This window comes from Martes martes, assembly GCF_963455335.1.
Source record: "Martes martes genome assembly, chromosome: 15".
Taxonomy (NCBI): domain Eukaryota; kingdom Metazoa; phylum Chordata; class Mammalia; order Carnivora; family Mustelidae; genus Martes; species Martes martes.
The window spans coordinates 60,621,933-60,647,126 of NC_137903.1; the positions used below are offsets into that span (position 1 = coordinate 60,621,933).

The window sequence follows — 25,194 nt, forward strand, 5'->3', positions numbered from 1 at the left end:
ATTCTTTGCTTGGAGTGCCTGGGTAGCTCAGCTGGTTAAGAGTCTGTCTTCTGTTCAGGTCATGATCTTGGGCTGTTGGGATAGAGCCCCGCATTGGGTTTTCTGCTCAGTGGGGAGTATGGTTCTCCCTCTCCCTTTGCCCCTCCCTCCCACCTATGCACTCTTTCTCTCTCAAATAAATAAAATCTTTAAAGAAAAAGATTCTTTGCCTGTTTTTATATTGGGTTGTCTTTTTTTTTTTAATTACTAAAATTTAAGTATGCTTTATAAGTCCCAGTTACAAATCTCTTAGCAGCTACATTATTTGTAAACATGATCTCTCATCGTGGGGGCTATCTTTCCATTTTATCAACAGTGTCCTTTGAAGCACAAAAGTTTCCTATTTTGATGACACCCAATTTATCTATTTTTCATTTTTCTATTGCTTGTGCTTTTGGTGTCAGATCTGAGAAACCACTATCTAGACCAAGCTCAAAGGGACTCATGCCTCTGTTGTCTCCCAAGAGTTTTAAAAATTTAGCTCTTACTTTAGGTCTTCACTTCAAGTGAATTTTTGTATATGGTGCAAGGTAGCAGGCCAAGTTCATTCTTTCATGTGTGGATATCCAGTTTGCTGAGCACCATTTGTTGAAAAACTATTCTTTCCCTTATTGAATTTTCTTATCCTTGTGGAAAATTGGCAGTTGAGTAGGATCTTTTTTGAACTCTGTCCCACCACAGTAAGCCACTTACACTGAGCCCTCTCGTCACATTTTTACCTTCTTGACAGACTATATGAGTTGTTTGAGCAATGCACATATTTCATTTTAAGCATATCTCATTACAAACTCAGTACCTATTTGTGAGTGACATATAATAGTTTACCAATAACTATTAATTAAGCAAATGAGTGCCTAAAAATGAGGTGATCGTTCTCTCCTCACCTGCTGTCTAATCATCGACAACATGAAGGGGACAGACTGAGTCATTACAAACTTTCTGGTTCTCAGTGCCCACGAAACCATTGTTCCTTATGACTTGAGGCCCTCCCTCTGATTTTGCATATGCAGCCAATGAGAGGAGAGAGACTACAGAAAACAGTCACAGCCATGAATTGTATTGCTCTGTGATTAGAAAGCATCTTCTGAAAAATGCCAAGCTCTATCAAATTACTCCCAATGACCAGTAATGGTTTGGGTCAGGGATGTGGGGAGATGGAGGTTATAATAGCAATTGCAATTTAAAAAAAAAATCTTATTATCATGGATCCCTCCTGAAAATACTGATGGAACATAATGATGGATCTGTGGTCATATTTGCCTTCTCTGAGTTAGTCTAGTGGGAAGCAGAATATGTAGAGGCAAAAGCCCAGTTGTTTTCTGTGTAAATGTCTTTAGAATGGTTTCTAAAATCTTCCTCTTTTTCTCCTCCAGTTTTTTTTCCTCTTACCCTCCACTCCTCTTTTCTCTTCTTGTTTTTATGGCTGAGAAAACTCTAGGGTCCTCCCTTCTGTTCTGGATGATGAAGTTAGTCTAAGGTCTCCTAAATTCAGCATTTAGAGTCTTAAGACCTCAGGCTCCACTCAAGAAAAGTCATCAGCTAGTCATACCTCTTATATGACATATTAGTAAGATACACACAAAGATAATATCCACATATAGATTTTAAAATATAGGCATATGTAGGTATCTGATCCATCATCTTAACTCCCCCCTCAGATGAAACCATATCTGATATATATATTGATTATATATATATACATATATATATATATTGATATATATATTTGATTCTTGTTATAAAAACCTCTATGGCTTCAATCATGTATACATAGTGGACCTTCCGTGAGTTAAGAAAGAAACGATGACCCAGCCCTATGATTCTAAAATAACCTTAAGTGTAGACACAACTTGAACACAACATTCTAAAGTTTCTAACTCAAATTAGGATCTGACCATTACCTCTTGGTATGAGTGAATTCAGATTGCTTTCTTTTTAAAAAAATTTTAAAAATTTATTTTAGAGAGGGAGAGCACAAGTGGAAAGGAGGGGGAGAGGGAGAGAGAGAATCCCAAGCAGACTCCCCACTGAGCACAGAGCCCAACATGGGGCTCAATCCCACGACCCATGAGATCATGACCTGAGCCAAAACCTAGTGTCAGATGCTCAACAGACTAAGTCGCCCATTTGCCCCTGAGTGAATTCAGATGTCTGTGCATGAAATTCTGAGGAAGTAAAAGAGGGGTCCGAGTGAAAAGGCAGTACTTGCAACAGTGAGACAATCTTTCAAGTGGAACAATTCTTTCTTTCTTTCTTTTTTTTTTTTTTTTTGGAACAATTCTTTCTAGTTCATAGAAGTTTTTACCTCCCCATTTTCCTTAGCTGCCATTCTAAGGAGACAGACGCACTCCCTTGCACTTCAATGGGAACTTTCAACCACAGCATGACTTAGGATTTCCAAAGCCAGGCTAATGCTGTTGTTTGCATGAGTTATTGCCATGGAGAGAGAGAGAGAGAGAGAGAGAGAGAGAGAGACAGAATGAACATCAGAACTTCAGTTGTAAGTAGAGAGATTTGACACAAAGAACAAAGCTCTCCCATTCCTCACTGGGAGAGCAGAAGGCAGGCCAGAAGTAGACACTGCTGCTTACTTGTCTTTTCCCTAAAAATGAAATGTTACTGCAGCTGATCCACTTAAAAACAGATGCCAACACCAAAAAGGGTTAAATTACTTTGACCACCCGTTAATGAGAATAGGAAAAAACCTAGACACCTTGTAATTCATTAACAGTCAGCTATATCTAGAATCTCGGTCTAGGGCAGTCTTTCACACCAGACTCCAGTGAGGGCCAGGGAAATATTCCAGGGATACGTAAAACCTCTAAAAGAATTAAAAAAAAAAATGTTTCATTTTGATGACTAAAAAAAAATCAAAACACAGAAACTGAACATGATCTTATTCTAACCATAGGATTTCCTTCCATCACTGCACTTACGAGAGCACCAAGTGCAAGTGTTAAGGGGAAGGATTAACTATTAGAATCACGGGTCTCTAACAGGAGAACACCCTTGTCATCCTGTGGATCGTGCGTTCACAGGGAAACTCTGGCTGGGGCTATGTAATTCTGCGGCTTTGGGGAAGGCTGGCTATGCCTCTAAAATACTTCCTTAAAACAGTTTGCTGTGGCCTGAAATGCTTCCAGTAGAATTTCATTCTTAATTCAGAGTAGGGCTTTAATCCTTATTGCAAATTAAAGTCTATCTTGTAATTAAATTCAGCCGTTTAAAAGGCTAGTCATTGTATTGTTCTATTATTAATCATAATGAAAAGAATATGATCTAAAATTGATGACAATAAAACTTCATCCTTATCAAATCAGGTGAATAACTGGAAAATCCGAAATGACACTGGAGACTCCAAGCAATTTATATCGATTTTATTAATACTTAATTCATCATTAAGAGGGGCAGAGAAGTATTTCCTGTATTTCTGGGAACACAGGAATTTTGAGCTAAAGAAAAATCCTAGCTATCACTTCTCCAAGCTTTTCACTTCCTAGGAAAGAAGGTAAGGCTCTGAGACATTTGCTCAGAAAGTTAGCCAAAAAGCCAAATCAAGAAGTCGAGTCTTTGGACTCACTGTCTATAGGTCAGGTAAGACCCTGTACCCTGAATTTTACCCTCCACCATTAGTCATGCAGAAATTTTCTACAAATCATTAAGGTAACTGTGAATTCTTTATTCCTAAAAACTACTCCTACTCAATTCTAACATTACTTACAAAATGACATTTTATTGTTACTATCTGAAATTTGAACATCTTAAAATTATTCCCTCATGTAGAAAATACTACAGAGGAAATGAAAAACTTATGCAAACATTCTGCGGATACAGTATGATTCCGGTGCCTGACTGCAGGGTGTGCGGTATGTTACGTAACAGGCGATTACCCTGGGATTCTGAACCTTATAGAAAGCAGTCCGTATTCTACGGGCAATCTTTTATAATGGAGCCGTGGCATTGGAGATATTGAGGTCAGTTACACTAGAATGCTATGGAATCAAAAGACACATGTGTTCCTTGAATGCATCCTCCTTTCCCACATCCCAACACCAGCCCTTGTCCTTTGGTCAAGTTGCCACATTGGACCTCTCAACCAGAATGTCTCCCTCTCATCCCTGCTGGGCAACATCCTACCCACCCTCTAAAGATGCCAGCTCCCCCTCTTCTAAATCCTCGTGTCCTTGTAGAGTTTGCTAATTATAGTTACTGGGATCTCTGGGACATGTATTTGTTTGCATACCTGTCTTATACCTTCCCTTCTTTAAGAACAGAAAACAGAAGCCCATTCTAGGCCAACATGGTACATGGGATACATGATTGTTGAATTAAAGCAACAAGTGGGGCGCCTGGGTGGCTCAGTGGGTTTAGCCTCTGCGTTCGGCTAAGGTCATGATCTCAGGGTCCTGGGATTGAGTTCCGCATCGGGCTCTCTGCTCGGCAGGGAGCCTGCTTCCTCCAATCTCTCTCTGCCTGCCTCTCTGCCTACTTGTGATCTCTCTGTCAAATCAATAAATAAAATCTTTAAAAAAAAAAATAAAGCAACAAGTGAAGTTTAGGGTAAAAAATTCTGAATTTGTAACAGTGTCTGTTCTATTCCAAACCTAACTTCTTATTCTTTCCTTTAAAATACATGTAAATAGGGGTGCCTGGGTGGCTCAGTGGGTTAAAGCCTCTGCCTTCGGCTTGGGTTGTGATCCCAGGGTCCTGGGATCAAGCCCTGTGTCAGGCTCTCTGCTCGGTGAGGAGCCTGCTTCCCCCACCCCCTCTCTTTGCCTGCCTCTCTGCCTCTTGTGATCTCTGTCTGTCAAATAAATAAATAAAATCTTAAAAAAAATACATGTAAATAACCCTATTAAAGTGATCACTATGAGGAATAGGCAGCAAAACATGAAAATGCTGGAGGAGATAGAGTTATGTGAAACAAGCAAAACCCAAAATTATACCTAAGCTATGTTTACTACTTGCAAATATCATATATGCATATGGACAAAATGTAGAAGGTAAAACAGAAAAATGAAAACAATTAATTCTATTGGGTGATGGAATTATTGGCTTCTGTGCATATACTTATGTTCATATAATAAATACTATTTTAAAGTGTATACATCTGTAGTAATTAGTAATATTTATGCTGGATATCAATACTAATATTTCTGGATTGTTTAAAAAAAAAAAAGCACATGGAGCTGTCCTCTGTCTACTGCCTTCTAGTTTGCTGCCCAACATGGACACATGGGGAGCCACGGGCCACCTGGTCGCGACCACAGTCGTTGAGTCGGTTCCCAAGAAGGTGGTCTGTGAGAATGGCAGGTATGTCTGTGAGTCCAACGTTCAGTGTCAAAGGAAGCACACACACAAAAAAATTGTAAGGACCAAAATATGGATCACTCAGTGAAACTGAAAATATAGCAAAAACTCCTTGAGTTCAGTTTACAGCTTTATAGTCTTCTCCAAAAGCAAACATTTCTTTCTAAATGTTTACCCCATAAGGCATATGCTTTCTAAATGGGCTTGCTTTATGTCCTGTTTGTGCCCTTCTCTCTAAATCACCCTAAATTGCTATCTTCAGATATATTGTTTCTGCTTACACATTTGATTTTTTAAAAATACATCATTATGGCGAACAGCATTACCATGTTTCCTGGAGAACTGAATGACTCTTTTTTGAGTGTTTGAATTTCTACTGTGTTTTCGTGAATGACAATACATACTGCTACCTAAAACCTCTGCCCAAATCATTAACTAAGTCACCAAATGCTAAATGCCCCAATGATCTCCAACTTGGTATTATTCACTGGGGCGATTTGGAACGGCTCCTTTAAAAAAAAAAAAAAGAAAAAGAAAAAAAGGGAACTTAATTTTTCACTGCTCATTTTGTGACTTTACTGACATAACTGTGGTTTAGAATGAAGATATTAACTTTGCCTGGCTGTTGGAGAAAAATGAGAGGTTCAATAATCTTTTATTAAACGAAGATATTTTTATTTACATAATCCCATTTGTCCCATTCAAGCATCGTGCAGCGCCAGGACAAAAGAGGCTGATTTATTAGACGCACGCCAGGCTGAAGAATTTGCTCAGAATTCTTGGTTAGGCTGTGATAAGAACACAAATTTATCTGAACAATGCTTTAGGGCGTACTTAGGGAAGATGCTATAAAAAAAAAAAAAGCTTTATTGCATCACACACATGGAAGCAGATTCTGACTCTCATGGGCCAGAGCCAGCATGAACTTCACACTACATTAATTTGCACTTGTCGATATGCTGCTTTGCAAGTCTTTTGTAGGCATGTTCAAATGTGTACCCTGTCTCCTCGGCTAGAATATAAACTCCCTCAGGGCAGGACCCGGGTCTTCCAGCTAGCACCCCCACGGCGCCTCCTCCATCGGTCTGGGGAGGCCGGGCCCGCGTGCGTGTGCAAGGCCGCTGCCTGAGCGAGAGCAGGGAGCGGGATGTGCTAAGCTTCCAGCAGCGGAAGAGGGTGTGAAGAACAGTGGCGAGCAACTCTGTCATCACCAGGACCGAGTGATTACATGTGCTAACGGCATGCCCAAGTGGCCCCTCTCCCAGTCAGTTTTTAGAGGCAGAAGTGCGACTGCAGGTGGTAGTTGAAAAGTCTCTCGAGTCTGGCTCTCCAGAAGCCATCCATTATCTCAGTACATTCTCCCGAAGCCTTCTGACGAGAGCACAAGGCATTACAGACACAGAGCAGAGAACAGAGCCGAGGAGGATTTTGCTTTAACGTGTAGGTGCGAAACTACAAGTAGAAAAGACGAATGCCACCCCTGGCCGCTTGAACAGGGAGCGTGAGATGTTCTGAAGGTGCTTCCACAGTCCAGTAGGAGACGGTGGACCTCGCAGGTCTGCGAGCTGGGCCTTTGGCATCCTGCCATTTTTGTTTGAAACTAGCAATTTCGGGGAAGAAAGTTCCATGGCCTGTTGCTGCCATCTCCTTCCGTCTCCCTGTCGGAAAGTTCTTCCAGGCTACTGGGATTTCCAGGGGCTGTGATTAAATTGCTTTGTTCTTATTCCTTCCGTCCACACTGAAGATCCAGAGCAGGTGTTTAACTTGCTCCTTCAAAGAGTCTGTCAAGTGCTTGAAGGCAGCACAGTGATGTGTTAGACTTCTCTAAGTAAAAACGTACAATTCTTCACGTTTTCTTTATTGCTTTTGTTTCTCTGGCCTTAAGTAGGCCCTCCCTTTAGGACTTGCAAGGCTTCTTCTCATCCTTTCACAAAATAGATGTGCTTCTTCCAACAATCTCTTCCAAACTTCAGAAATAATTCCTGTGTTGCTGGAATCCACGTGTGACTTCAGTACCAAAGTGCCGAATCCTACTGCTGTAGACGGGAGCTCCGCTTCTTTCCCGCCCTGATTGTTCTAGCCAAAACCTTCAGATCTACTATTTGGTTTGCTCAAGGAAGTCCGAACCTCAATGCTTCCTGCTCAATTGTAGCCACAGTTCCAAAGTAATAACTCCTGCAATGCTGGGTTTAAAAAAAAAAAAAAAAAAGTCTTCCTGTCTCTTGAAAATTTTTTTACCAACTTAAAAGAGACTGTACCACAAAATACATTTTATATTTATATTTACACTCTCATCTAAACCATTACTTATTTTTAAAGACTTATTTACTTATTTGAGAGTGAGACAGAGAGGGTGAGGGAGCATGAGTGGCAGGGCAGGGGCATGGAGAGCAGGCTCCCTGCTGAGCAGGGAGCCTGACACAGGGCTGGATCCCAGGACCCTGAGATCATGACCTGAGCCGAAGGCAGACATGTAGCCTACTGAGCCACCCAGGAGCCCTTTTCATCTAAGCCATTATTAAGCCACGGGCCGCTACTACGGTAATGACATTCTAACCTGCCCCACACTCACGTGGCAATGCTACAGCTAAGAGACCGGGGGTGAGGCCATGCACCATACTGCAAAATACTCCAAAACCATTAAGTTACCACCTGAGACTGATGAGTCTCCAAACTCCAAGAGCCCCGCCTTCTAGTAAGGCACGGGAACCTCAAGCCATCCAGTTCCATTTCTGTACCCAGGGTAGGGGTGGCAAACTTCTACGAAAGCTCAGATAGTAAATACTGTAGTCACTTTGGGCTATGGGGATGGGGTCACTGCCACAGCTCGACTGTGCGGAGGAAAGCAGCCATCGACAGCACGTGCGTGAATGGAAGGGGCTGCCTTCTAACACAGCTTTATTTGTAAAAGCGGGCAGTGGGTCAGACCGGCCCCGGAGGTGCAGTAGGGCAGCCCCCTCTTACGGGTGTGGGGCATATGGGCGTGTTAAACACTCATGTACATCCATACGTGTAAGTGGGCATGTATCTACTTGCAGCAGCCTGCCCACCCCCGTGGCCTTGGCAGCATCATGGGCGTGCGGCCGGGGCAGTCATCCAGAGCTCCGTGTTTAGAAGGGTGCTGGGCTCTGCTGTTCAATGTTCTGTGGTCAACAGCTTGAAATCTGTAATGATTGATTATCTATTGGCATTTGCGCTTTGTCAGAGATGTCTGATGGGACGGTGGGACCCGCCCCTTCATACCTGTGGTCTTATCTCTTCACCGCCTCCCAGCAACCCCGAGGTGGGACTCGGACAGCGTCCCCTACAGCTGCCTCTTCTGGCCCAGACTTGGGGATCCGGCTGCCCTCTGCCTCGGGTAGAACCAGGTCACGGCAGTGTGAGGGTGGGGAGGGGCGGGTTGTGTTCGGCTGTTGCCCTTTGCCTCCGGCAGGAGCCCGGATGTGAGCCTGGGGAAGATCAGGTTGAGTGTGTCACCCCTGACAGACAGCCCAGGACACGGTGGTGACCACCCCTGCCTCCAACTGCCATCACTGCTGCGCGCTCGGGAGATCCAGCACGGAGTCTCTACCCTTCCTGATCTGGGTCCCACCAGGCCTGACACCCCCACGAGCCATGCCTGTGCGGGACGCGGTCCGAAGTCACACAGCAAATACTGGGCAAGAGGGAGAGAGAGAAGGGGAGGGAGGGAGAGGAAGAGAGAGAGCGACTCTAGAAGAAAGGACAATGTTTTACATTGTAATACCTCTAGCAGCACTTTTTTCCTGCAGTTTGGACACAGGCCCCTGCATTTTCCTTTTACACGATGCCCTGCTCACCCCTCTGAGCTCCGAAGGCTCACTTTCTGAGATTCACGTACTAGAAGGGAAGGTGGCAAGGAAACTTGCACTTAGGCAGCTCGATGTAAGAGGGCTTCCCGCAGCATTCCCCGACCTTAAAGGTAAGGCTCGGAAGTTAATTACGAAGTGTGGGTTTTCTGACTCTAAAGGGATCTGCTGACTGGGGTTGCCGCATGGGGTCACTCCCCTCACACAGCTGCTGTAGGAGGAATTCTTATTTCCTCAGAAGGACGACGAGTCACCTTGTATAAAGTACAGCCGACACGTACGTATGAAGTTTAATAGGACACCAACAGATAATAAAGTTGAAATTTTGCTGGGATATCCCCTTATTCCCTATTAAAGGAGAGAAACCCATAACATTCCGACACACAAAACGCACCCGCGTGTCGGGTTTGGATAAACCAGCTGTGAAAGGGGCACCACGGAGATGGTCAGGATAAGCCTGAGTACGGGCCGGGCATGACAAGATTTTAAAGAATTATTGTTAGTATTGTCAGGGGTGACGACGACATAGCGATTATGAAAAAAAAAAAAATCCTTCAGAGACACAGGCTGAGGGGTTCACGGGTGAAATAACATCCCGTCTGAGATCTGCCTCAAACGCTTCAGCAAAAGGAGCAACAGAAGAAGGAGACAGATGAACAGGCTGCGGAAAGGGAGATGAAGAAACAGACAGTGACAGAGAAGATGAAGGAGGAGAGAAAACACGTGAGCCAGAACAGGCCTGGCCAAATGATTAACCTAGGTGAAGGATGTGTGGGAACTCATTAGGACATTTTTTTATGTTTTTCAACTCCCATAATGGACTCCGTGTGTGTGTATGTATGTGAGAGTACCTGTTGCCTACAGAAAAATTTCAGATAAAAACTAGGGCACAGATTTTTCATTCTCCTCCGTACCCAATGTCTTTTTTTTTTTTTTTTTTTTTTTTTTTTTTTTTTGTGCGAGAAGCGTTCTCTCAGACTGGCAGGAGCGCTCTCCGCTGAAGACATACAAAGGAGTTGATGGGAAGGATACTCTGCCTATGGGCTCCTGACACAATATAAAGAAGAAAAGGAGAAAGTGGGAGGAAGAGATCGCTATTGTTCCTCCCCTAACCCTTCCTTCTAATTATGCCAGAGTCAAGGCTCGGGTCACAAAGAAAATGATTTTGGTGGTCAACCATTTGCCCTGTTTTGTATACATCAAAAAAGCTCTTGTTCTTACCACATTCCAATCTCACAGTTTCCCACCTACTTTAGAGACGTATCGAGAAGCCAGATTAACAAAAATATGAACAAAATGACTATATTACAAGGAACGCTTTGTCTGTACACCAGGAGATGGCCTTCTTGTTAGGCTGAATTGCACGATGTGCAACACTTTAAAAGTTAAATACACTGTCTATTATTATAAGTATTTCCGATAAATGCTCAACATGCACAGCTTTGAAAAGTTGAATGTAAATTTCTCTCTTGAGTGCAGATGGTGGCCAAGCAAAGCAGCTCTTTGGTCTTAGAGACAGAAGGTCAGGTCATGGCTGAAAGACCAAAGAACAATTGCTGCTTTGCTCCTCCAGATCGTGCACGGAACGAGACACCACCACTTTCTTTTCTGAAGCTGCCTGTTCAGTACAAAATAGTTACAAAGAGCACCTCTAAGATTTCCCCACATTCTGCCCCAGAGAAAATGATAACAAGTACATCCCATCACAAACCCCCTGTAACCATTCCAAGGTTTTATTCCTACCCCCTGTGACCTCCTAAGAAGGCACATCTTTATCTAAAAGCAACACTAGAAATCATTATGAAACTGCTGATGTTTGACTAGGAAGCAGGAAATGTTTACAAATGAAAAAGCCTTCTTTAAAAATCCTGCCACTTTGGCCTCTGCATCATTGTTGGTTAATTGCAACGAGTTAGAGCTCTGAAAGACAGATATTACAAATACTTCTATCCATCATTCATTTACAAGTGATAAGACAACCTTATTATTCTGACCTTGTTTTGTCTCCCTAGAACATTATCCTGTAATTTTAAATAACTCAGATACTCTTTTTTTTTTTTTCCAATTTGTTCAAGTTGTTATGTTGGGCAGACATTATAGAATAATACAAAAGCATATAAGAATGCCTGGTGAGCATACCAAGATAACCTTTAAAGAAAAAAAAAAGTCATAATATGTCAGGAAAGGAAAGTTCTGTTTGGTTTGGTAGTGCTAGACCTTCCGTTGCTGATGGAGCATTTTCAATTCCACTATCAGGCACGCCCCCAACTGGATGCAACAAAACAGTTTCATTATCTGTCTACGTTAATAATGAAAATTCTCAAAATTAAAACTCATTAACACTCTGAATATAGTGGTACAAAAGCAGAATCTGATTCTGGTTGTTCAGATGTTAATTTAGTGCCAGGGATTTCAGCTACGACTTGAAAAACTTTTTCAAGTACTAAATTTCATGATCACTTTCATTTTTAATATTTTCTCCAATCGTCTTTACATCATCTGCATAGAGAGTTCACTGGGTTGAAAGGGAAAAGATGCTGGAAAGCATGGTAAAAGCTATGAACTAGTAATACATTTGAAAAAAAAATTACTTTAAAGTTTACCTACTTTTAAATTGTGGTTTTTTAAAAAAAAATACTGACAGCGAGAACTCATTTACTGAATAGATTTATCAATCTGCTTCCATTGAACATAAAGAATGAAAACCTTCAATGTTCTATACTGTAACACAAAAGTAGAAAACCCAAAGTGAGTCTATTAGAACTGCCTCTCTCAAAACTTCATCCATGTCATCAATTAAAATTGGAGTAGCTACACGATCTCAACAAAGATATAACATAAAACATCTGTTCAACTAAAATGGAAGTAAGCAGCATTTCCCCCTAACATTTCTAATTTCCCTGTATTTAAGGCTTCTTGAGCAAACGTATTCATGGTTATCTTAGTTAAAACTGGTTTCGCTCTGCCAACAATCAATTTGATTGACATATTTACATATCAACTCATCTCATCTTACAAATTTTAAACTTTTTCACTTAAAATTGGATTCAAGTTGGCATCTTTCAAGAACTTTATGTACGTATATTTTAGGTTCAAACTGTGCATTAGAACATTTTTTTTTTTACTTTTGTAAGTAATAGATACACATATCCAAATGTATATTTATGACCTGTCAGATTGGGATTTTATATGCAGGCAGTTGTATTCTCACCATTTCATGTGAAAGGTGATAATTTTAGGCAAGTATAAATGAAATTCTTTTAATAGTATAAACGGGATTGTTCCATTAGTTAGAAGCAATATAATAGAAATAAATAACTTACATTTTTAATTATGTCTTTAATCGTTGTAGTTACACTTGTCATCTCTTACCTCATCTTTAATTTCAAGATCCCTTTTAGTTTTTGTTCTGTACTCTCTGTTTGCCTTCTCTGCCTCATCCTTCTCCATTTTGGTTTTATTCAACTGATAGCGCATTTCCCCACACACCTGTTAGATTGTAAAAACTAGATCAATAGCTGCGGGAATCTACCAGGCCGTGCCTGCAATCAGATCTTTTGGTGCCCCCTAGAGGTCATACACATAAAGTACAGTAGAACTCTCCTAAGAACAGCCTTTTTGGTTAGAATATTCAATGTATTCTGTTAAGATGTGAAGGCAATATCAGGTATTACTGAATTTAACAATTTCAAATTATGATAAAGAAATGTATAACTAGGAAGTTTAAGTAATGTGCCCAAGATTTTTTGTGTAAAATAATTTTCAATTGCATATTATCAACCAAAATGCATTATCGTCTCCATTTTATGTAGATAAAATCATTAATTAAAATATTAAGCTATGTGACTATCCATTCAAATTCTTATGGTTTAAATAGACAGTCTATATAGTAAAGTTTTCCTTTAAAGATTTGATCGGTTAGGCTTTTATTTAGGGAAATTATAAAGGAATTTTTCTCTCTGCTAAGAGACTGTATGGTATTAAGGTGTATAGTAGAACGCAGTAGTTACTGTAATCCTTGTAGACAATGTCAATCTTAAGCACTGTGTGATGTATTTAAGTTAATAAACACTAGTCTGACAAAAGGCACGGATAGGAACCATTTATAACTGTAGCATTCAACATAAAAGGAAAATACACATTTAAGTGAAATGATTTTAACATATCATTAAATAATGAATACACGTAGTATCTTAAGAGTGCCATGTATCATGCTTTATACAATTTTCTTTTTCAATCCAGGGCCTCTACAGACAGGTAAATATATTTGGAAAATCCAACCAGCAGATAAATCTAAACAAAGAAATTATGAGCCTTTGAGATAACTGAGAACCTGCAGAGAGATTAATTAACACACAAGTCTGCTAATTCAGTCTTTGATTTACAGATACAACTTTTTAAAAATCATGTATCATCCAAAGGTTATAGTTGCTTGAAACTTTTCAATTTGGGGATTTCTCCAAAACTGATTAGAACTTCAGAAATTAGTTTTTATCATTACTGAGGTATTAGAATCTTACAAAACCTTTATCTCCCATGTTCAAATAAAATATACTTTGAAAAATAAACAAATCTGTGTCTAAAGGTTATAGTGACAAGAGGGAGGAAAGTAAGTTTTTCTCCCCAGTGTCCCTCAAAATGCTAGAAAAAGAATAAAATTACAAAAAAAATTGATTTGAAATTCAGATGCCTTGAATGTGTCAGAGCTGACCCCTCTCATTTCAGAAAAAAATAAAAATAGTAATTTACAAAAAGTTATTAATTTTAAAGATAAATAAAGTTTAAAATTAAGAATGACAGAAAAAAATTAGAAGGGCCCCAATTTGCTTGCTTTCTTATTCTTATTCCAATTTATTTGATTTAAACACATGAATGAAATGAAAAAAACCCAATTGATAGTACCAAAAAAAATAATAATTACCCAGTCATTGTGTTTCAAACCCAATACCAACACAAAATTATTGTTTATTATTATATGTCTAAGCATTCAGTTTTATTTAAAATTATTTCATCCCTTAATTTTATTTTTAAAGTTCCCTTGCCTTACTACTTTCACTTTAGCACCTGCTAAGTTAATCCATAACCCTTAAGTTTATCTAAAATAAACTGGCAAATTAAATTGAAGTAGAATGATATCTCAGGGTTGGAGTCACACAAGGAATGCTTCTAATGCTTGAGTCTTTCTGGAAGGTTCTAAAAACAGAGGGGGCATCTTTACTGTACACGTTCCAACAGAAAGTTCTCTCCCTACAATGGACTGGACCCTCTCACCACCAGCTTTTCCCTATAAATCTGGATTAACCACGGCCAGCCCTCGATATCCGTTCCCTTACTTCTACCTTTACCTCCACACAAACACATTTATGATATTGGAACATATGGTATTTTAAAACTTTTATGTTAGCTAGCTTGAATTTTAGAAAGCAAATGGAGAATTACAGAAATTACAGGGAAAAATAAGAAAATATAGGCTTTGTTTCTTCCGTATATAAATTAAAGGTAAGTTTAATTACTAAGTCATAAAGTAACAGTGGCATTACAAATGTGTCAACATTTAGGAAGATATACTGACAAGTAAAATGCAGTATGAAAAGGTATGCATTTCAAACAAAATTATCTGTGTAAACTGGTAAAAAAATCAATCGACTGAATTTATTACATCATGCATGCCTATATTTAGTTTCTTACTTTTAAAGCAACTTATTGCTGAAATCTACATGGACTTTAGTGTTCCATAAATATGTACCTTAGAGTAACCAGCAAAGACTATTAAACATTTTAGTTTTTGGTTTACAAGCTTGTAATGCCCATAGCGCAGACACTGTGGTATTTTATTTTATTTTAAGATTTTATTTGACACTGATATTTTAAAGTAAAAATTTAGAGAACAATAAAGTAAGACACTTGGTGTTGGAGCTTTGATTTTAGAGGCCAAGTTGAAAAGGAATGGGGGAGGTGGAGAATTTTTTATGTTAAGCACACTCTTCATGTGGTAAATAAATCTCTTTTACTATCACTGTGGAGACCAAACCCATGCGATCTCTGGTGTTTAACATCTCTCCTGCCTAATTTAGAAACATAAGTTTTATCAAGTATTCAATGATTAAAGTAATGAAACTTGCTTACTGACAGGTCTGTCTCAGCCATTTAACCTTGAGTTCTTCCAGGACATTATTTGTGTCTAATTCATCTTCTGCATTTGCAGCACCCATCAGAGGGCCTGTCAATAATAAGTAAATGCTGGCTTCATGGCCATTATGCGGATCTTTACTATCTTAAATAACAAAACTTCTCCACTCCAAACTGCTTTCTGGGCTTTGTACATTAGAAAAAAGTTAGAAACTAAAATCTAACTTTGTACCTTTGTGACATCCATTTCTTTGGAAGCAAGCTGGTTTTGAACTTCCTCAAGCTGATTAATAGCTGAAATCTTCTCTCTCATGACCTTTTCAACCTGGGCCTCCAGTTGGGCAATGTTTTGAGACAGGGACAACATCTGTAAGAGGAAATAGAAGTCCTAAACCATAATGCCATTTGACACAATAAATATATATATATTTTTAAAGATTTTATTTATTTATTTAACAGAGAGAGAGAGAGAGATCACAAGTAGGCAGAGCAGCAGGAAGAGAGAAGGAGGAAGCAGGCTCCCTGCTGAGCAGAGAGCCCTGATGTGGGGCTCGATCCCAGGACCCTGAGACCATGACCTGAGCCGAAGGCAGAGGCCTTAACCCACTGAGCCACCCAGGTGCCCTGACACGATAAATATATATTTTTTAATTTATTTATTTATTGGACAGAGAGAGAGAGATCACAAGTAGGCAGAGAGGCAGGCAGAGAGAGAGAGGAAGGGAAGCAGGCTCCCTGCTGAGCAGAGAGCCCGATGCGGGGCTCCATCCCAGAACCCTGGGATCATGACCTGAGCCAAAGGCAGAGGCTTAACCCACTGAGCCACCCAGGCGCCCTGACACAATAAATATTAAGAACATTGATTACTTAGCCTTAAAAAAGAATGAGAATTTGCCATGTGCAACAACATGGATGGACTTAGAGAGGGTAATGCTAAGTGAAAGAAATCAGAGAAAGACAAAATATCATATGATTTCACTCATTTGTGGAATTTAAGAAACAAAACAAAGAAAAAAAAAAAGAGACAAAGAAACAAAGAAAAAACACAGACTCTTAAATACAGAGAATGAGCCTCCCCGAGAGGGGAGGTTTGTGGGGGATGGGTGAAATAGATGAAGGGGATTCAGAGTACACTTATCTTGATGAGCACTGAGCAATGTAAAGATCTGTTGAATCAGGGGAGCCTGGGAGGCTCAGTGGGTTGCTCAGGTCATGATCTCAGGGTCCTGGGGTCCTGGGATCAAGCCCCGCATCGGGCTCTCTGCTCCGCGGGGAGCCTGCTTCCCCCTCTCTCTCTGCCTGCCTCTCTGCCTGCTTGTGATCTCTCTCTCCCTCTGTCAAATAAATAAATAAAATCTTTTAAAAAAAGAAAGAAAGAACTGTTGAATCATTATATTGTACTCCTGAGACTAATATACTACTATATAAAAAAAATCTTGAATTAATGGGAGTCTCCGCACAGCCACTGGGTTTGCTCTTAAGCCATTTCTCTGTGGACTGGGTATGCCCATTTTTCCACTTCCTCAACTCACCCATCCCCCACGACTTAAATATGTACTTCCTTCTCATTCATTCCCTGGTCTCTACCCTCAATTTGGGAAACACATATAAGATGATAAGACCAAAGTTTGGGTTGAAACTTTAAGGTGACAGACAATCTATATAAGTTGCGGAAGGGACTGATACGAATAAATTTCAAAGGCAATGTCAAGGAATCAGAGCAGTCTAGGGAGCCTGGGCAGCTCAGTTATTTGGGCATCAGATTCTTGGTTTTGGCTCAGGTCATGATCTGAGGGTCCTGGTTCGAGCCCCACGTTGGGCTCCGGCTCAGTAGGGAACCTGCTTGAGATTCTCTCCTCTCCCTCTCCTTCTGCCCCTCCCCCAAAGCTCACACGTGTGCACACACACTCTCTCTTAAATCAATAAATCTTAAAAAAAAAAAAAAGAAAGAAAGAAAGAAAGAAAGAAAGGAAGGAAGGAAGAAAAGAAATCAGGGAAGTCTTAAACCCTTCTCAAAATGGAAGGATAAAAGGACCGGATGGGAGAGCTGGAGAGACGGGTATCTTTAGAGAGAACTACTGGGGTTCCGTGCATCCTACTCCCCTCCTCCCAACACCAACAGAGGCGGCTCTGCGCACTTCCTGAAAAGCCCCGCCCACCCTCCTGTTCCCTAGCTAGCCCCATTCCTCTTCTTAGCCATCATCCCCTCTCCTCGGGAAGGTTTCTTCGACCTCTCCCTCCCAGCACAAAACAGGAGCCCCTTCCCACACTCAGGGTTGCTATTTGCCACTCTGTACTGGGACAGCCATGCCTGCTGTCGGCGGCTGGCATCCATTCGCACGGATTGCTGCCCACGCGGTGCTGGTGGTTTAATATCTTGAGTCTCTCTGGATGTGCTTCCCCCACCACCTCCGTATATCCCCATCACACCACAACGAGCCACGTCTGCGTACTTCCCGCCCCGCACACCTGTCTCACTGTTTAGTTGTTTCCTCCCTTAGACTACAAGTTCCTCAAGGGCATGTTCCTCAGGAGGCACAAGTGTTTGACAAATGAATGGATCATTGGAATAAACAGGTTTTCCGAGGAGCTATCCACTCTATGAATGTCAGCTTCTTACTACTTCTTCCCAGGGTGAGGAATGCTTTCTAGATCTTAGATTTAACCTTTATAGCCTTTTATTTGCAATGATATTTTACTCTGCTACAGGAAGTCAAAATTTCCTAGACTCTTAATTTCTTGTTTGTATTGTCAGCTTTAAAAGTGAAGAAGAAATGCTACCTTCCTAGAGAGGGAAACACAGAGATATCGATCAGTTTTTAATCTGTTAAACAAAAACACATAGCAAAACTGAAAGAGTATTTTAGGGGCGCCTGGGTGGCTCAGTCGGTTAAGTATCTCCCTTCCACTGAGGTCGTGACCCCAGGGTCCTGGATTGAGCCCCACAATGGGCTCCTTGCTCAGCGAGGAGCCTGCTTTTCCCCATCCCACTCCCCTTGATTGTGTTCCCTCTCTTGCTGTGTCTCTGTCAAATGAATAAATAAAATCTTTAAAAAACAAAACAAAATGGAAAGATTATTTTAAATTTACCATAGTACACAGACATGCGTGTGAATTCAGTTTTACAACTGAAATCAAAAATAATGCAACGTTTGTGATAAAAATCAAGATTGCCTTTGAATTATGTAACTAGTTCAAGTTGACACATATGAAAATAATGAGCCCTGGTAGTGATTTTCTAATTAAATGGTAGATATATTAATTAACTTTTCCAGGGATTGTGAAGAACTGTACATTTGACTTATGGCTGTTTACATGTCCTTCTTATCCTCAAAAGACTGGCTGAAAATCTAATTTGCACATAAAATTACTTTTACTAATACCAGGCTACAAACTATTCTAATGCATATTGCAATCTGAACCCCAAAATGAAAGTCAAAAGAAGTTAAATGCAACCAATAAAGAGACTAATTTATATCTCTAATTTAAAAAATTCAAGTTCATGAGTATCCATATTATGAAGGTAATTATAGTTTTTCTGGAACCACACAACAGCAGTGAACTTTAATTACCAGCTACTAAAAAATCATACTTACATGTGAAGATATATCTTATGGTAAACATATTAACATTGGTGGTTTCTGAAATAAATATGCAGACATTCACTTGCTAATTGTAAATTCCAAGTCAGTTTCTATTATAAGCAAGTAACAAATCACACTCCCTCCATCTGATTCCCTCCCTCTGCCACCCATCACTTCTTTCCTCTGCCCACTACCTGTCTGCTCCCTCCTGTCACCCACTTCCTGAGGCCTCCGCTCCTGTTGTCACACCTTCTTTTCCCCCACGCCCACCATCTGGAAGTCAGCATTACACTGCAGGAGCTTCTCCATCCACATCTGTTGCGGAGACAGAAGGAACACAGACAGCTGCAACACTGCTGGATGTCCAGGGCGTTGACATCAGGTAAGTCCTTTAAACTTTGACAGGGGCAAGCAAGAGACAAGGACACCCAGGCTGGGAGAGCTTGATGGAAATCTTTAGGCTAAAGCAGTCCCTAGTGTCCTGAACATGGTATAAAGTGGTACTCGCTACAGAACAGGTGCAAGAATGAAGGATGCTAGCCATGGACTATTATCAAGGGAACCAACTGAAAAAAATGTGTAGACCATAGGGGGCGCTCACTAAGTATGATAAATGACAGATTGAACTAACAGACCCAGGGGCTCAGCGCAGCCAAGGACCATAACCGAAGACAACAAACAAACTCACAGCAAGTACTGTTCATGGGGGGAATGATTCAAAATCTGTCTAGGTAGAAGACATCTGCTCTCCTAGAGCTTCCCACACATGCGAAATTTAATGAGAACAAGTCAGGAGAAAGGAAAGAAAAATAATAAAAAGAGAGGAAGAAAGTCTAAAAGTCTCACAAGCCTTCCTGACTGCTCAGAAAGGGGGGGGGGTGCTTGCTTTAGCCCTAACTACAGAGCTCTCACAACATTAGGATGCATTGTTCAGTCTCCCGCTTAGATTAACGTCCTCGTAAATCACAACGCCAGGCCGAGTGATATACATTCTCTCTTTTCATCCCCTTGAAGGGTGAATTATATTGAATTAATTTTCAGTTGAAAAAAATGAGATTCAGAAAATTAAGGAATTTGCCGAAGTTCACTGAAGCTAATGAATCAAAACTAAAGCCAGGCTTTATATTCAAATCTGTCAGCTTTACTAATACAGAGGCTGGAGAAATCTATCCCATCTGGCTGGCGGCTTCTTTCCCTGGAGTGAGAATGGTAATAGCCTCGAGCTAAAAGTTATTAAATGTCCACTCTAAACCAAGTATCTTAGGCCCTTTCGAAACATTCAGATCTAATCCTACCAATTCCTTGAGTAGATCAACTCCATTACTTACTCCTCTGAAATTTGGAGAGGTCAAATGAATTATTCAAGGTCACAGAAAGCTCAACCTGCATTCAACTCTAAATCCTTTGACCCCAAAGCCACCTGCTGCCATCTCCTGGTGATGGCCATGCCCAAGTGCTAGGACCACTCTGAGCTCTTCATTCAGACACTTTATTTAGGGCGGGACCTTGAGATTCAATGCCAGCCAAGGCTGGTCTTTGCTATGGGTCCCATTCTCTGTCACCCACACAATATGCAATACACAGTTACCCCCACTCCACGCCTCACGCTCGGTTACAGCCAGCATTCCTCTCCCCGTGCTCTGCATTTCCGAATCCCACCTACACTCTGAAACTCAGTGAAATCGCCATCTTCCTCACAAAATCGTCCATGATCTCTTGCAGACACAGACTGTTGTGATCCTCTGAACAAACATCTCGGTCATACCTTTCCAACGGCACGGGGCCTTTTTCCTTCCCTTGTACTCTATTCATTCACTCATTCGACAAATACATGTGAAGCACATTCTATGGGAGTGGGATATTGCAAGAAATGACGATATTAATGAACCACACATCCAGGGGACTCAGAGTAAACTGGGGGAGACAAACAATTCAATAAGAATTTGCAGTTAGTTGAGTTATAGGAGCCCACAGGGGAGGCTCTCGATTCATCTCTGGGAGTAGGTGGTAACCAGAACTCTGAAGGATCAGTTGGAGAGGACATGGGGCAAAGCATGTGCAAAACCCTGAAATGAAAACACAGTACGGCAGACGGGCGTGTTTGTGCTGGAGAGAGTGCGGTAGGTCAGTATGGCGGCAACGCAAGAAGAAAAGTGGAGGGAGATGACACTGGAGAGCCAAAGAGAGAAAAAGAAATGTAGAATTTTCAAGTGATTCTAAAGGATCCTAAATTTTATCCAAGGGGTTGCAGGGAGACGTAAAAGGATTTTAAACAAGAGACTGACATATTGACATGTTCATTTTAGAAAGGTCATCCTGGCTGTGGCTTAGATGAGAGGGAAGCGAGACTGGAAGGAGGGGGCTCAGGGCTATAGAGATCATCCAGGGTTGAGGTCCAGATAGCAGTGGGGTGGACAGACAGGGCAATGGGAAATTTCCTAGGTGCATGAATCACTAGAATTTGATGACCCAATGATGAGTAGGGTGAGGGAGGGAAAGGGCAGAAGAATGTCAGCAAGATTTGGGGGTTGGAAACTGGATGAACGGTGGCTCCCCTGGGAGAGGGAGGAAGGGGAGTGAAGCTGGTTTGGGAGCTCGCTGGGGAGCTGGGGACTTAGGAATGGATTCCACATACATGAAATTGGGAGCAGCAGTAATGCCAAAGGCCCCAAAATCTAAAGCTCTCTGCTAAACTCTAGACCTTTCCACCAAGCCGCTTTCAGGATGTGTTTCCTTCCTTGTCTCAAAGGCACTTTAAACTCAGAGAAAACTGAAAGGCACACACCATCATTCTCTCAAATCAAGAATATAGATCCAAAGAAATCAAGGAAAGAGGATCTTTTAAAGGGAAAAAGAACTAAAAAATATTCCCTAAAAGTAGCACAAGGAAGGCTTCCATGAACGTAATGAGAGGTGAAACAATGGAGACGACACGTACAGACAAACCTTTCGAGAACTGTGCCCACTACGGGGAAGAGCATGGAGGGACTTGGAATCACTGCGGTGGCTTCCAACCTTGGCTGCACATTGGAATCCCCTGAACAACTTTAACAATACTGACTCCTGGATCCTACCCACAGCTGTTTACGCATCTTGGTTTGGGATGCAGCTGGGCAGTAAGATGTCCGGAGCCTCTGTGGAGCCAAGATTGAGAACTACCGGATTGGAAGATTATTTCTTTCAATGGATGAGAGAAACGTGAGCAGCTTCTCCTCATAAGGAAGACAATTCGGGGGAGGGGGTATAGAAATGATATCCCTGAGGGGCACCGGGGTGGCTCAGTCGGTTGAGCACCCGACTCTTGCTTTCGGCTCAGGTCATGATCTCAGGGTCTTGGGATCGAGCCCTGCGACAGGCTTTGCGCTCAGCTTGTCCCTCTCGCTCCCCCTCAGCCTTACCCCCCCCCAAATTAATAAATAAAATGTTTACATTAAAAAAAAAAGGAAGAAAAAGAAATGACCTCCCTGAGGTGCAGGAAGAGAATGGAATCCAGAGGGAATGAATGACCGTGCGGTTTCTCCTGTTCTGATGGGGTTGGTAGCCTGGTAGAATTTTACTTGAAGGCACAAGTGAGGGGGAAGTGAAATAAGAGAAATGGTTGAAGTTTTCAGTTTTTCCGTTAGGTAAGTAAAGCTCTCTGCTGAGAATGAGGGGAACGCTGGTATAATAGAGATCCTGAGGAGAATAAAAGTGATTTAAAATGGTCCTTGAAAATGGGCCCAAGATACCATCATTGCCACCTGGACTAGGATAATTACCTCCCACCTGATCTCCAGGCATTTATTCTGATTTTCCTTCCAATCTCTTGACAGATGGTGCTTCTCAAATATAAATGGCATCATGACGCTGCCCAATTTAAAGTTGTTCAATGCATTCCCATCAGTTTTCGGATAAAATTTAAAATCACGCGCACTTTAAGGCCATTCGTGCTTTGGTCCCCACATACTACCCCAGCCTCATCTCCTGCTATTGTCCCCACTCCCATGCTCTGGTCACCCGGGCCTTCTTGAAATTCCGAAAAAGTCAGACGCTCTTTAGCTTGAGTCTGGGGGGTGTCACTTCCCTGGGCGTGAAGCTCTTCCCCTCGACTCCAGCCGACTGCTCCCACTCGACCCTTTGAGTCTCGTTTGTAAAATCTCTTCCATGGGACAGTCTCTCCTGACGGCCTGGACTCAGACGTCCCTGACTCCTATTCCCCGGTACCCTCTACTGTGCTTCCTTGCCTTTATCGCAGTATCAGAGTTTGATTAAAAATCACGTATGGGGGCACCTGGGTGGCTCAGTGGGTTAAAGCCTCTGCCTTCGGCTCAGGTCGTGATCTCAGGGTCCTGAGATGGAGCCCCGCATCGGGCTCTCTGCTCAGCGGGGAGCCTGCTTCCTCCTCTCTCACTCTCTGCCTGCCTCTCTGCCTACTTGTGATCTCTGTCTGTCAAATAAATAAATAAAATCTTAAAAAAAAAAAAATCACGCATGGAAGTGTTTAATGTCTTCCTCTCCCTCCTCTGGAAGCGGGACTGCACATTCCCGGGCCCCCCGGTCACCATGTGCTGAGGGCGGCAGAAACGGGGGAGAGGACTGCACGGCGGGACGGCTGGGGAGCAGCGGGAGCACCGCGGACCCCGGGTCATGACGCACAGTGGCACTGTCTGCAAGGCTCAGATCGCCCGCCCCGGCCAGAGAGGCAGACGGTCAGACTGACGTAGAGCGAGGTTCTGACAGACGCCACTTTTCGAAAGGCTGAGACAAGGGAGTTTACTGTAAATGCCTCAGACACTCATGCGACTTAAAACCCCTGGACATAACTTGTGATCTTCCTCTTTATATAACCTCAGGAGTACACACTGGCCTTGCACATAGCGACACTCCGGAGCCCTGTGCTGAGCAACATGATCGTGACACACCGGAGTCTCACGATAACACAGCATTCGGGGTACACGCGGCGAGTCGCTTTAAAAACAAAACTAAACAAAACATGCAACGGCTGTTTGGGTGATTTGACAGACCCCACCTTGCTCAGTTTTTACTCTATCGTAGCAACTTTAAAGATTTATTTATTTTAGAGAGACAGTGAGACAGCGTGTGAGCTGGGCGAGGGAGCAGGGAGACAGAGAAAGAATTCCAAGCAGACCCCACACTGAGCACGGAGCCCACTTGGGGTTCCCTCTCACGACCCTGAGATCATGACCCGATCGAAACCAAGAGTCGGACACTCAACTGACTGAGCTACCCAGGCGCCCCCATTGCAGCAACTTCAAAGCTAGGTTTTAATCCCGTATTCCAGTTTACGACTCTTTTCCAAGCGCTGCCCATTTCGTGTTAGCTGTTCCTTTTGCCTTTCTTCTCTCCCCCCTCCCCGTGCGTGCATCTGGTTATGTTCGTTATTCATCACGCAGTTTGTCAGAACCTACTTTGAACAGTGTATATAATTACTTTTTCTTGGTTGCTTGGTTTCTTACATGTGTTTCATCTTCTACAAGTCTAATTTGAGAGAGGGGGAACACGGTGGGGGACTCATCTCTCCTGGATGCAGCCCAGGTTGAAATAAAATCTGGATACCTGCAGAGCACCTGCTTTTGTCTGACAAACATGAGAGAGGGAATCAAACAGAATGGTGGGATCAGAGTATAATCTTACAATTTCCTACCACGGGATCGAATTGATTCTTTTACTTGGGGAGGTCTGAGAATATAACTTTTCTCGAGAAATTCGTGGGAGAATGGAAAATTTCTATGAACTCTAGATTCTAAGTAACTGACTACTTACGGAGTGTTCATTCAAGGAGGCCAGCCTACAGCATCACCGGTGACATCACCAAAAACATTTCTGCCGCAGCAGGTAACAAACTGAATCCACAAGTACCTTTGATCCCATGTCCTCCCGTTCTTTTGTTATTTCTTTTCTCATTGTCTCCTTCTCAAAGGCCCTTTTCTCTTGCTGAGATGCGAGTTCTTTTTCCAGGCGCTCTGTCTGCCTCTCCAGTTCACTCTTCAACTGCTCACACTGGATCAAAGCCTGCCAGAGGAAGATAGGAGTGAAATGGGGCCTCTGACTTTGCAAAAAATGAGAGGAAAACAAGACAATTAAGCTTTAATTGTATTTAAAATCATTGCAACTCATGTAAAGCCCATTAGAGTAATTTTATATTTATTTGTCAATACCACTCACAAAACTAAAACACTATTCAAATGTTACTTTTAGTCACACATTTCAATTTTCACAATTAAGGCTATATTAACCAAGCAACTAAGAAAATTCAGGTTAATGGACCTGATGAACACCACAGATGAATCCAAATTTTGAAAACA

At 41.9% G+C, this 25,194-nt stretch overlaps 1 protein-coding gene across 4 annotated transcripts in view; it reads right to left on the reverse strand.

Moving 5' to 3' along the window:
* The window catches only part of SDCCAG8 (SHH signaling and ciliogenesis regulator SDCCAG8), a 228,077-nt gene that overhangs the window by 137,809 nt on the left and 65,074 nt on the right, over positions 1–25,194 (reverse strand). For 3 of the 4 annotated variants that reach the window (XR_013968053.1, XM_080824934.1, XM_080824936.1), the window contains exons 10-12: positions 24,749–24,901; positions 15,538–15,672; positions 12,549–12,665 (exon numbers count right to left, since the gene is read on the reverse strand). Coding sequence is in view for 3 of the 4 variants with exons in the window: in XM_080824934.1 (XP_080681060.1) it covers positions 12,549–12,665; positions 15,538–15,672; positions 24,749–24,901 (405 nt within the window). In the remaining variant the exon portion in view is untranslated. The remainder of the gene's footprint in view (positions 1–12,548; positions 12,666–15,537; positions 15,673–24,748; positions 24,902–25,194) is intronic. The other variant, XM_080824935.1, reaches the window with a different exon arrangement.